The sequence below is a fragment of the Phalacrocorax aristotelis genome, chromosome 2 (genome assembly GCF_949628215.1).
Source record: "Phalacrocorax aristotelis chromosome 2, bGulAri2.1, whole genome shotgun sequence".
In the NCBI taxonomy this organism is placed as follows: domain Eukaryota; kingdom Metazoa; phylum Chordata; class Aves; order Suliformes; family Phalacrocoracidae; genus Phalacrocorax; species Phalacrocorax aristotelis.
In genome coordinates this window covers 31,153,751-31,167,606 of record NC_134277.1, presented here as the reverse complement: position 1 = coordinate 31,167,606, position 13,856 = coordinate 31,153,751, and the positions used below count along the sequence as shown (strand labels likewise).

The following is a 13,856-nucleotide window of genomic DNA, read 5'->3' as shown; positions in this document are numbered from 1 at the left end:
AAACCCAAATGCCCAGGCCAGGAGACCACAAAAGCCCCTCTGTCTTTTGCAAGGGAACTGAAAAGAGGCTTTCACAGTGCTGCAGAATATGCTGGCAGACTGTGCCAGTTCAGAGCCCTCAGTGTTATGGAAGATGATTATGTACGAGGAGGGCAAATCTTGTCTATTCCTTGATTAAGAAGTTACTATAACTGTTATTTTTTAAAAAATGAGAAGAATCATATGTATGTGTTGAAGACAACCATAATTACAGGCTGCTCAGCAGCTGCATGAAGTGCAGTAGCTGAGAAACTGAAAAGGTCTTTGTGCTCCTTCCAGCAGGAAAAGGACATCTCCTTATCTACTCTCACCAATAAAAAGCAAGGCCTATCCTTTCAAAACAAACATACAACTTTATCCTCCTATTTTATAAAATAATCATTTGTATAGTCAGTCATTTTTACAAGCAGAAAGTTAAAAGCCAAAGAGTTTGATAACAACAATGGTAGTTTTTCGAGAAGATTAAATCACAAGCTAATAAGACCCAGTTCTTTGATTTTTCACTTAGGTTTGTAACTTTCCAGTTGTGGGGAAGAGGTGATCCTCCACTGGGTAAAATGGCACCAAAGTAAAAACAAATAACTTCACAATGCAGTGTTCATCTAAAAAGGAAGGTATCTGTAGGGTTTTTTAGGATGTTTTGCTCGACATCAGCAGAAGCACAGAGCAGCAATATGTCAGAGAGAGGAAGATCAGCTCAGCGTATAGAATACTGTTTTTTGTAATTTTATTTTAAATGAAATGACATTCAGATACAGCCCAGTCATATTAGCAGAGATTTAAGCAAATGTTTAAAGCTAACAAACTCTTATAATTAATCTCTTAGCTTCACAATTCTTTTGTCATTGATATTGATTATGAGCTCAGACTAAATTAGCTCTTTTGCATTACCCAGATTCAAAATCACAATCATGTTAAAAAAATACAAAAATGTCTGAAATTTCGCTTTCCAACCTAACTGATAAGAACAATAAAACCGTTGAAATGCCTTCATTAAAAAGCCACACTGACATGATTTACAGCTGTACAAATTGTTGTTTAAAACAAGCATTATAGGGCAAGTCATCAAAGCAGTGCTAAAGATACGAAGCAGAGTTTTTCCCACTGCCCTTACGTAGACTTTTCTGGCTAAATTACAAATAAAAACCACTTTGAAAATGTACTCTAAATTCACCAGAATAAAAAAAGCCCAAATAAGTGTGTCTGAGAGAAAAGAAAAGGCCATATTCTATGGTGTGTACTCACACTCCAAATTCCCAGGATGTAGAATGCTACTAAAACGAGGCATTTACTTGCACTTGATGTACTTGATATTTGACTAAGACCTGCATAGAAAATGAGCAGAAACACATCCTGCACCTGACAAGGTGAGCTGTCTGCACGCTGGAAAAGCACTGCGTACTGCCGAGTAAGGCAACCAAGACAAAGTATGGCCTAAGTGCAGTCTGGTTAAGGCACAGTACGTATTTTTGAAGCTGTTACTTCTGCCTCCACTTAAAAGCACTAGTGCACTAGAATGTCTTTAAGAGTTTTGGTTAAAAACACCTGGTGGAGCTGGAGGTGGTTCACGGAGATAAATCTAAAGAAATTCATTACAATGAGCTAGACAGTCCCTCAAAAAAATCTTTGTCGACTTAATACTCTTACAGCCATTCATTCTAAAGCTCCTATGTACTAACAAGACAAGCAAACATGTTAGGCACAGCTTTCTCAAAGTACCCATCCTTTGTTTGCCCCCTGCAAGACACTGGATCAGGCATCGTCTGAAATTTTGCATGAGTGAGTGTGGCAGTATTTCGGCCTAGTAAGTAAATCATGTCCAGTCCTACCCTTGCAACAGATGCAGAATTAGTCCTTTATCAGGCCAAATTCTGCACAATATTATGCTGACCTTGATCTAAAGGAGTTTCTGTGGCATTATTTTGGGTTTTTAAGTGCAGGCAGAAATTGGCCCATTTTAGCACATTCAAAGAAACTGGTCCACAGCTTCTGTTTGAAGAATCAGCAGATTAAACAAAGTATTGGTAGCACTTTCCATATTTACTATCTGAAAAGCCCCACATACCCCATTTGACCAGTTTACAGTTATCATTTATCCTTTCCAGTGCTAAGAATGTCTAGGCTATTTGCAGAAATATACCAAAGCTCAGGAAACTGTAACAACAGATACATCATATTGTTGCATAAGCCTATAATTAAAATACTAGAAAGTAGGTGGGCTCTGGTCATTCTTTGGCTTGAAGCTGAAGTCTCCCTGGATAGATCAGTTCTTCCATTTGTTGGAGTCCCAAGCCAGGAACCAGCCTGTGAATGTCGGGGGTTCGTGCCCCTGCTTCACAATTACAATGGGGGTCCCCTTATCTCTGCCAGAAGGATCTGTTTCAATATAGCGTTTGGCTAAAAACAGGAAGGAAATAAAACATGTAATATATTAGTTCATTCCTTTGGTATTAAAAAATACACTAAAAGCCCTAGTGAAAGAACCCAGGGCTACTATAATACAGTTTTCAATTAAATTACTTCAAAGGCAATGAAATGCTCAGGTAATTGCTGATTTTCCCAGCTGCCAGTGAAGGAATTTTTGGGGAGGTTAGAACAGCGGGATTGTTGCTCTGATCAGTTCATTGCCATACAGCTGGGTTTTGGCTCTTGAACAGGAGAAAGAATTTGCTGGTGCTATGCAGGTGTGCATATGTAAAAGCCAGTATAGTTTCCCTTGACATCACAACATGACATCAGTACCTATTGGAAACACAGCTAGGTAACCCCAGCTGCTCCAGGGAAATATCTGCAAGCTTTTTTAGCACGAACTTTGTCAGAACGGCTCAGCTATGTGAAATCACACCAGAGATGACACATGATTTTTCAAGGAGGTGCACTCTACGTGATTTGTCTTGATTTGTTCTGCAACTGGAATTACCTCCTCTGAATTTAACTCAGTGAAGTATGGCAGTGTAAGATTTGTTGGCATTCCTTTGACTATATACATTAGCGTGGGTTCCAGTTCAGTAGGTATCTCCTTTTAAATTCTTTCTCTTTTCAGTGCAGTTTCTTTTCATGGAGCTCTCCTATACGTTCTTTAAGAAGCTCTGCAGCCTACTAATGCTATCTTGATTAATTTTACCCTTCATAAACTTACAGATAAGAAAGATACAATGAGTTTTAAAGCACATTTAAAGGAGAAGATAATCTTCTCCAGGATTAAATCCCAATAAGCTCGGTAACCCTTTTAAACACTGTAAACATAACTAGATTTTTTCTATGTCATCTTTTTCACTTCTCTAAATAATATTGATGCTACTTCACTCAGAATTCTGCCAAATTTATTTGATATACCAGATTTAATGGATTCCTGTCGCTCAGTTTCATTAGCATCCTTCCCAATCCAGACAAAAACCTGCAAACAGAAAAGAGAAAGATATAGCTCCCATGTTGTTACAAGGATGTTGTGTACAGCAGGTAGAGTACAAAATAGATGATTCCACTAGGAGAAAGAATATATGCTATGAGAAGACTGCAGAGGTACCACAACTGATGATTTTTTTTTTCCCCCGTGCGAGAGACTGTAGTTCTATCCTCTGAAATCTCACCACTCTCTTGACACTGGAAGGCCAGGCCTTTATGTATTCTGATGAAAGGAACTCTAATTGCCTTTTCCATGCATATATTTTACAGTTTGCCAAGGAAATTGCTCTTTTGGTGCAGGTAGAAACACTGAACAGGAGCTGCCTCTGGTTTGAGGTCTGCTTGCACATCAGCACTTGTGCCCTCTGATCAGTGCTACCCCGGGTAACTGCTAGGTGACGCACTGAATACCCAACCACCAGAGCCTCCATCTGCAATCCCCGCAATTGTTTTTTTTCTTTCAAGGATCTTTTTGGAAACCAGCTACACGTCCCGGACTTCTTTCCTTCTTACCTGAGTCAGTATGTCCCAACTACTTTCTATCCAGCTTCTCCACCCACCTTCCCCCCATCAGTCTTTCCCACATGGACCTTGGATGTTCCTTCTTGTTTCCAAAAACCTCAGCCTTTTTTTCCTGAAGGGTTAGGCTGAAGAAGACAAATGAAGTGTAGGAACTGTGGCCTTCTCCCCCTGTCCCTCCAAGGGGAGAGGAAGGGTAGAGATAATACACTGTGAGAAACAGATATGCCCTCCGCACCCGCAGTAAGTTTGCCTGTCATCCAAAAATCTCTCAATATTTTTAGTTTTCAGTGAACCTGGGAAGATGATGGAGATTGTTTCTGCCACCCTTCACCCAGTTCTTCTGAAGAAATCTGTATAAGGGTCTAGTGTTTTTCCCCTTCTCTAGTAAGGCTTTATTTAGGTGCTGCTGCTGCTGCTATGTGGATTTTGTGGCTTCTGAATACCTTTTATGCAATAACTTTATTTTTTGAAATTAATAAATTTTAGTGATAACGTCAAGAATATTATTGATAGCCTTTCAGAACACTGCCAGGGCTTATACTCTTGCAGCCTCCATTGGTTTTAATGGGAAGTGCCTGACATGGTCTCGCATTATGCTTGGAAATTCAGTTGTGTATGTTCACACTAGCACATCATATAGCTCAAAAAATATAGCTCCCACTGGTATAATTTAAATAAAACAAAACCTCTTTCATTCTCGCAAAGATGATTTCTTATCTTATCTGAAATCTTATTATTTCAGTGGTTAAGAATAAATTAGCCTTGTTACCACAAAAGGCAGTGGTCAAATACACAGCTTACCTGCTCCCAAGCATCCAGCAACATGACATCATCTTCAGCCAAATCGTCCTGAGTGAATTCTCCTGGGACCTCCTCAATCTAAAACGGATATTAGGGTTTGGGTTTTTGGGGGTTTTAATGATATTTTAAGATACTCTGATTTTGCACAGACCTAAGATATTTTAAAAAGGGTAAGTCCAGAAGCTGGCGTGCAATTCTTTGTGCTCCTAAAGGGTCAAGACCTAAACTAATTTGATGAATGTGTCAAGGGTGTTTCAACTGAAAGGAAACAAATCACATAATTGCATGTCCTATAAAAAGAGCTCTCAGTTTGTCAGAATTGATAGGATATCCTCAGGAGAGGCAGAGGTTTACATTGTAATTGTGACTGTTGTTACGTTGGGACCGAGGTCTGCCAGTAGAAGGGTACAGGGAAATTTCCATAGAGCACCTTATACCAAGCAAACTAAATCAATCTGCTGATACCAGCTGATATATTCATGCAGCTGACATTCATTAATAAGGAAAAGAAACTGCTTTGGCTTGCAGTATGTGAGCTCAGCTATGAAATACACACCCAAGCAAGCTTTCCAGTCACTTGTCAATGGGGCATTACAGTCGACTAAGCCATCAAGGATTAGTCACCAAAGGAAAGGCAGACTGCTTCCTTCTTCCAAGGACGTGCAGGCAGATAGAAAAGCAGTTTAATGCTATTCTGTATGAGATGGAGAGATAATAATGCAGCTAGTGGTCAGCCCTCTACTTCTAAAGGACTGTCAAGGGTTTGGCTGTGCTTGTTCATGTAGGAGTGCTAAAGGGATGGTAAGCAGATGGTGCAAAAGACATTCCTTTTCCCCACCCTGTGTTGGCAGCCAGAAGGTCTGAGTGATTTGACCTTCCTCTTCTGGTGAGCTCTACCAGTGGTGATTCTGTTACTAGAGAAAGGCTGCAGGAAAGAGGGGATTTCACAGAATTTGGAGGGAATTTAAAACAAAAACCAAACAGTTGCATAGCTCCCAGCAGACTGTTATAGAGAGGCTGGCTCCTATTACTGTATTTCACAGAAGTGTTTTAGAAACTTTTTAGAATAATAAATTTTGCTACTCTTCTAAGATTTTAAAGTCCATATGAAAGGATCCTATTTGTTTTATCCCTCTTCACATGAAGGGGCTGTGCCTTAAGGAGACCACAGAGATGGTAGCCAACTATGTCCCCTAGCTAAGAATTAGTGCGTCCTTGCCAAACAGTGACACAGCGTTGCGCTCCCAGAATACGATAAGTAATTAAGCCTGAATCACAGGCTTAATACCCAGCACACAGCTCTGGGTATTTCTGGAAATAGGTCTTCCTACCTCCTTGAGCACAGGCCAATAACTTAAAGGCATAATTACATGTCTTAAATCTCTATGGAAAATTTCAGACTGCTAGGGCTTTTTGGCAAGGGGCATTTCTTTTCCTCACCACCACTATCAAACATGTAAGGGGCAAGGCACTGACCTGCACCTTCTCAGCAAAATGACAGCAGCCTGGCAATGCTCTGCAAGTACACAATTGCTTTTGACTGGGCAAACACCTTATCTTTTTGCATCTCCAAGCCTCTAGTCCCAGGCTGGAGCAGGCTCTGTGTGCAGACATCTGCAGTATTAATTCTTCTGTCCATCCTTTGCATTTAAAGCACCAAACTTCAACTCTCTAGTTCTTGCCAAGCATGGCTAATTAAGCCAGATCCCCAAACTCATTTAATGTCTGATGATTCCCAAGGCAAAATATACCAGAAAATATGTAATTAAACAGAGAGGAAAGTATGCTTCATATACTCACAATAAATCTGCCAGTCTTATTAGAACAACCATACAGGCGAGGGGGATGATCTTCAGCCTTTGTCAAGAGCTGTGGTGAAGTCTGATATTTTTTTTTACCTCCAAGTGCTTTCCAGAATTCCTCTGAAATACACAATATATAATTCATTCAGCAGCAGATTTAACATTTGATGTTTTAGCTTGTTAGATACTGTTTCAAGAATCCCCAAACAATATCTTCTTTTCTGTCTCAAAGATGGGTGCATTTTCTTACAGTTCTTCCTGCAGTTTGTCAAAATAACAATAAAGGTATCACTTGCAGACCTAGAAAGAGCAATGTGCTATGTCTTTCTCCCCTCCTAGGTACTCATGGTAAAGAAAGGACCACATTCCTCTGCAGCTCCCGCTACTCTCCTACAGGCTTCCAGGGCATCGCACTGCTTGTGCATCAGCCAGTTCTGGATAGATCTCCATAGTAAAGAGTCAGGTAGGCTTTTCAAAGGGAGAGAGTGAGCATATGCTTCTGCCTACAAAATATATGATTGCAAAAACCATTTAGGCTATATTTCCATGCAGTGCTGTGTATTCTCAGCTGTGTATTAGCAAGCACATGGCCTCATACTAACCTGGTTCCTGGCCTTCATTAATCTTAGCAGTCTGGCATTTGAGAATGTTGGCAATGTATTGAGCTCCTTGTTCCTCCTCTTTGTTTGCTCCTTTTCCTACCCAGGTGTAGCCAGAGTTGTTTGGCAGTTTCAGAACAAAGACATCATTAGAGTTCAGTGACATTGTGTCAGCATCAACCTAGATCAAGTAAGAAATTGTTTTATTCTTCAGATTTTCAAATAGTGCGATCACTGTTTTGCACATTTATATAAAACGTGTAGATAGATGTTAATCAGCTATGCTTTTTTTCTTCAATTTTTCCCTGGAGTTATACTGATATAAATTAGAGAACTTAACTTGAGACAAGGAACTGACTTGCAGGGCAAAAGTTAGGACTATTTGGCAGTAGGAATGACCGTCTCTTAAGGGTTGCTGATTTCTTGTCTGTTCTTTGTCAGCTGTTTACTATGTGTTTTCTTACAGTATCCTCTGAAAGATGTATATTGGTTGCAGCCAGTTATGGCATATTCTCTGTGATTTACTAGATGGGTTGGTCACATAGAGCAGTGGATATGACTTGGAGTTCTGTGTTCCTAGCAGATGTGACTACCCAACAAAATTAGTCGGAGAGGCTCACGGCAGCTATACCATTTCCCGTAGGGAATAGTTGCTAATACTTAGCAGGTGACCTTACCTCTGCAATCCTGGTAATGGCTGCCAAGTTCCTGCGGATTTGGAAGAGTCGTGTGGGAGGAGCAGGTTTCTGACCTCCCTTCTTGGATGTGCCATCCTTGTAGAGAATAAGTGGTTTGTTTTTGAACAAGCTCAGCAAATGTGCAGGCTCTTTGCCTTGGCTGACTCGGATCTGTACATATGTAAAGAAATGCAATAAAAGAAGTGGAAGGACAGAAGTAGTTATTTTTGGTCTTTGTTGAACAGCATAGGGGATGTTAGCCAATAATGCTAAGTGTGTTAGCAAGAATGAGAAGTGGCAAGCTGAGAAGATCTAAAAATATAGTTCCAGACACATTAAATTTAGAGCATTTGTGAGATTTTTTTGTCAATCATGCTGACACAAAGACAAGATTCAAACTTCTAACATATTGTTTAGCTGATTAAAATGGCTGCTATCTACTTTAATAAGAAAATTACTCTTTTTCAAAAGAACTGTCATTTCATAGAGTTTTATAGAGTGACTTAATTCCCCGAAAAAACTGTCTTGGAAGTTTAGGTGCCCGGTATTTAAGCAGAAGAGAATGGTTATTCATCCTGTTCATTATATCTATGTGTACTTTACGTGCAAGCTGATGATAAAGATAAGCATAGATCTATCTTGCAGAGGATAACATGGATGACAAAAATGAACTTCCATTACGGATGCGAAAGATGTTACTGCAATCTCAGAAAAACATTGAGCTATGAAGAACGACTGTTTTTAGGTTAATGTATGATAAAAGTTATTTGTATACAACCGTTTGTTCTTCCTTTATAACAGTACCACCCGCCAAGGTGGAAGGCTGCGACTTTCACTCCCAAAAAGAAAGGGAAAAAAAGGGAGTGAGGCATGCTGCGCAGCCAGCAGAGGAGAAGCGGAGAGCCCCAGCCCTTTAGCCCTGCCCGGTGAGGCGTGGGGCAGGTGGGAGCCAGGATGCCGAGGAGGTGCGGTGGCAGCCAGGCAGGTGTTTTGACATCTCACAGCTGGATAGACTGGCACAGTTGCCTGATAACGATACCCTAGGACACGTATATGGGTGCCAAACTGCGGCAGGATTTTACATATGCACATATGTGATTTTACATATGTACAGGGGAACGACTTTTTAGTAGTCATTTGTATTGTAGTGCCATCTAGTGACCGCAAAAATAGTATATTTAAACCTTTCAAAAAATGCTAATACAGACGTTAAGCACAGGTAGTATATTCTAGGTAGCCATGTATATGCATACAAATGCACACATGCATAGAATCATAGACTATCCTGAGATATGAGTGTGTATATATATTCCTAAATTCGTTGCAGGATAAAAGTACTTTTAAGTACTATGTCCACTGCAGTGAGATGGATCTCCTTCAGCTTTAATAAAAAGGGTTTTTATTATTGCAGCTGTTAGTAGTAGTATTATTATTACTCTAGTATTAGTATTGGCTTTAGTTATGAGGCAGGACTATATGGTGTTGAACTCTGTCCATATGTAGAACACGCATTAGGAATATTTCAAGGATATTACCTAGAATTTATTACAAGAATATTACCTAGAAGTGTTCTAATCCTTCCTTAATACCATTTCAATCATAAATCATAACTGATTAATAGCTAAAAGTGTGGTCTGCCATCTAAATTAACTGTACCTTAGTGAGTGGGGGAAGCCCTTTACTTTGTAATTAAGAAATGGGAAACACAGAATTATGTCCTACTACCTAGAAGATCTCTCCCTGTCCCTGGTCATCTTCCAGCTCTAGCCTTTCTGTGAAAAGAGACCTTTCACCTCTCCACCTACCCACGACTCTGCACTAGCGATAAAAGGAGAGCACACATTCTAGTCACGCTAGGACTATCTCATCTTGTCGCACTTTTCAGTTGCCAGTGTCCTGCACCCTGCCCCACACACCCCATTTCTGCAAGTGAGGCTGTGTATCCTGCTTTCACACAGCTGCAAGCACTATGGAATGTGAGAACCCCAATTAAGTTCCTTACTACGGCAGGGACAAGGCAGACCCTGCGGCACAGTTCCTACAGGCTCTCCCCTTCTGGCTGTCATGTGGCTTTCATGTCTCCCAGTTTTGGCCCTCTAAAAGTCAGATGTCATGTCTGGCCTAAACATCACAGCTTCCTACGCAACCAAAAGGAGACAGCGGGGCTCACGCAGGGCTATCACCCTGTCAGACGCTTGCTTCAGAGTGAGTTGCCCTGGGTGGGTCTTATCCTTCGGTCTCCACTGACCATGTACAGAGTTTGCAAGGCTAGGCAGGACTAAAACTTAATTTTTAGACAGCGAAAGTTGAAGGAAAGAAAAGGCATGTTTAGGTTGTGCAATATCTGTGGTTTTTTGGACATCTACATTTAGAAAGGATGATTCAAAAGGGAAATCTCCAGTGACTCTAAAAAGGCCCATGGTGCTTGGCTCGATACAGACCATGAGCAGCTGATATTCCCAGTCTTCAAATGCTACCTCCTCCTTTCAGTTCTCACTGACATTTGCATATACTGCATGCTCTGTTGAATTTTATCCAAAAGACACTAACCTGCACAGCCTGACCGTTCAATAACTGATCCAGCTGAACAGTCAGAAATGCAGATGCAGTCAGTTCATCTTTTGTAGCATGGGCTCCTTGCCTGAGGAAGACAAGGAGAAAGACAATGGTTAAGTCCAGTTTCAAAATAATCCAGACCTTACGCTGCATGACAAATGCACAATAAACAACCTTGCATTTACACGTGGTTCTACTCAAAAGGACATGAAGTTAGCATAAAATAATATCTACATGCTGGAGGTCTGTGCAAAGCCAACCAAACATACCATGTGTAGATGATCTGCCCTTTAGGGTAAGTGTAGAGGATAATGTAGCAGTCACCACCATAAAACTGCCCATATGTCTCGGGTCCCACAGGAACTCTGCCGCTGCTCTCCACTCGCCAGATCTGGGGAAACAGAAGAATCACTGGAGAATGCTGAACTTCATCCTGAGACTCTTCAAGAAGCAATTTATTGTGTCATCCCGTGAGTGACCTTTGTTTCTGTTCCCAGTGTTATGGAACAAAACCAGGAAGAATTCTTCATTAAGTAGATACACCCTGCGCCCACTGAATGAATGAATAATGACCATCAACAAGCCATTGCAGTACACTTTGCTTTGTCTTGATGCTTTAATGCCATATGATGACCTCATAATGCTATGTTGAACTTACTGTGTTAATGTCGTAAGATGATAACGTGATATGAATGCCACAACATTATGATTCATCATAGAACTATCATATTATTTGGGAGAGGCACACTGTAGTCAGGTAACACACTGTTAGGCAGATTTCTTCCTATTTGATTCACTACAGCCCAGTTCAATTAACAACTGCTCTCCAAAAGCATACTGCTACAATTATACAGCAAAAAAATGCTTCTGATCTAAGCTGTTTTGGCTCAAGCCGACAGACCATCCTAAGCATGAGGGTAGAAACCTAGAAAATATACCAATAAGACTGTAGGTATTTATATTTTTCTTCCAGAATCCCAACATGCAGACCTGTATTCAACAGGCTGTGTTGGTACAATGCCAGACCAGCCCTGTGTAGTCCAAAGATATTCCTGCAGTGGGATTTGGATAGATCTAGAAAGTTTGTACAGTCAGGCATCTTTTTCTCTCTAAATCCAGGCTACCGTAGACACACACTGAGGACAAAGAAGGTTCCTCTAGAAAGCAGATTGGATACATACATAATGACATGGAACGAATTTCTGACTCCAAGGGCAAGTTCCCCCATTCCAGATTTCAAGCTGATGTGAGATAGAAGTTTTCCTTTAGGCTAAGGATCATATTTAAAGTATATCTTTAAGAAGTATTGTGTAGAAGGGGAAATGTTTCTGCTGTTTGATTTCTATTGATGACTGGTACAACATCTTTCATAAGCACCAAAAAGACATGACAGCTGACAAAGAGATTCACTTTCTGCCTCAGAGTACCTTTTCTGATGGCAGAAGTAACACTGCCGCTAATGTGGTGTTACTCCACACAACAGTCTAAGTCACAAAACATAGAATAGCAGCTTATCCCATAACAGAATAAGCTAGGTAGGTAGAATACAATTTAATACAACAGAAAAATTACCTCTACTTTCCCTGAACCATCGTCTACCATGTTATGCTGGGCAGCCATTTGTGGAGACTCATGTAACTTGGTAGCATCAAATTCAATCTGCTCAATTTTAGCCACTCTCTCTGTGACATATACTTTGCCAAATCCATCACTTTGATCTTTATCCTTCCAGTCTTTAAAAAATTGTTTGAAAATTGGTGTTTCACCTCCTTCGGGAAGGACTTGAATCTGAAACGAAGCAAGACACATGAAATGGAAGGAACACAAAACTGACACAGTTACTCGAACAGAAACTTTTCTGAATTATCTGTTAGTGGAACATTGCCCTTATGTCTTATAAGCCCTTAAAAATATTTTTTTTGCTTATTTAAAAACAAAGTTTTTAACAGAGCTCATGCCCTTCTGGTACCATCTCATAAATAGATCGCACCTGTGTGTTGGCAGGATAATTCATCTGCTGTATGAATTGTTCAGCATTCTTCATGGCAGCTTTTCTCTCCTGTGGGTTAGCATCTTTGCCTGGTTAAAACAGAAGGATAGCAATACATGGGAAAGGACAATAAGGTCACAGATCCTGCAAAAACAAGATGTCCTTGAGCCAGGTTCTCTTCAACATTGCTCTTGCCTCAGTCTTGAACAAACACAGATGCTGGACATAGCACAAGCAATAAGATGCGCACAAAGTTGAGTGGCCAAAACAGCACCTCAGTGTCTTTGAAAACAGTTAAAATAAAAGAAAATTAAAATAAGGGGGGGTGGGGCATTGGTTTTTGCTTAGTGTGTGTGTTTCTGTCAAAAAATGCTGTTCATAATATCTGCTTGGTTCAAGGTAAAGAACACTCTGGCTCCTTCTCTGAATCTTCCCTTGCTGGGCTGCAATGTGGTAAATAAAGCTCCTGTGCAGAACTGCCTTCACTTCTTCAGGCAGTGCCACAGTCAGAGTAAAAGAAGCTCCCATTTTGTCTGGCTGGGCTGTGCAATTTACCACCACCCTTCCCCATCCATTGCTCCTTGTTCAGCCTTGCTCAGTCTTAGACATCTCTGAAAGTCCCTGTGGGATGACATTGTGTATCAGACCTGTGTCCCAGCTGGCTGTCAATGACTATATTCCAAAGACCTCTTAGTCTAATAAGATGCTCTGATAAGCTATTCATTGTATTCCATTTTGAATGAGACTATTCGCGAAGTAATTCACACTCCTCAGCTTAGTGGTGTGAAGATTTCCAGCAGAGATGATAACTGCAGCCTCCGGGTACAAGGGTGGGACTCACAGACTAATGGGATTTTTCCACACATTATTCTTACCAACAGTAGCAGAGTGAGGATGCACTGAGGAGCACACAGGGCCACGTTCAAAGGACCTAAATTGTATTTTATTTGTTTTATAAATCCTGATCCTATCGGCTTGGTTCTTCTAGGAGCTGTTAGGTAGAGAGTGCAAACCAGGAATCAGGTGGTCAGGTAGACCTTAGCCCGTCTGAGCACAATGCTTCAAAAACGCTCTTTTTTAAAGGATGCAGTTGCACCCTTTAAAACTGCAAATGAAGTTTTCAAGCAAAATGCTTAGAGTGCTTCCTGGACTGACTTCAGCAGTTTGACAACTGCATCAATTAATTATTTCTATTGCATACAGTAAAAAAAATTATGCAAATGCCACAGAATAATTAATACACTGCCTCAGACAAAAAAGGGGCAATACTCAGCACTGGATGCAATGGCAGCACCACAATAATCCAGCTGCAAGGTGTCCAGGCCTGATTCCCCAGTTGTCGTCTTCTCCTCGGAAACTCTCAGTCAAAGCAATTGCAGACACTCCTACAACCACTGATGATACCACAGAGTAATATTCACAAGAAAAAAAAAAAAAAGCATCAAAGTATTTGCAAGCTTATGCT

The 13,856-nt window shown here is 40.7% G+C and overlaps 1 protein-coding gene across 1 annotated transcript in view; it reads right to left on the bottom strand.

Annotated features, from left to right (window-relative positions):
- Nucleotides 1-375: 375 nt before the first annotated feature.
- SCIN (scinderin) overlaps nt 376-13,856 on the bottom strand; it is a 55,798-nt gene continuing 42,317 nt past the window's right edge. Inside the window, exons 7-16 of the mRNA XM_075082938.1 lie at nt 12,392-12,480; nt 11,974-12,189; nt 10,671-10,792; nt 10,396-10,486; nt 7,846-8,016; nt 7,172-7,349; nt 6,568-6,689; nt 4,768-4,845; nt 3,376-3,436; nt 376-2,436 (exon numbers count right to left, since the gene is read on the bottom strand). Coding sequence (XP_074939039.1) covers nt 2,303-2,436; nt 3,376-3,436; nt 4,768-4,845; nt 6,568-6,689; nt 7,172-7,349; nt 7,846-8,016; nt 10,396-10,486; nt 10,671-10,792; nt 11,974-12,189; nt 12,392-12,480 — 1,262 coding nt within the window. The 3' untranslated portion in view covers nt 376-2,302. The remainder of the gene's footprint in view (nt 2,437-3,375; nt 3,437-4,767; nt 4,846-6,567; nt 6,690-7,171; nt 7,350-7,845; nt 8,017-10,395; nt 10,487-10,670; nt 10,793-11,973; nt 12,190-12,391; nt 12,481-13,856) is intronic.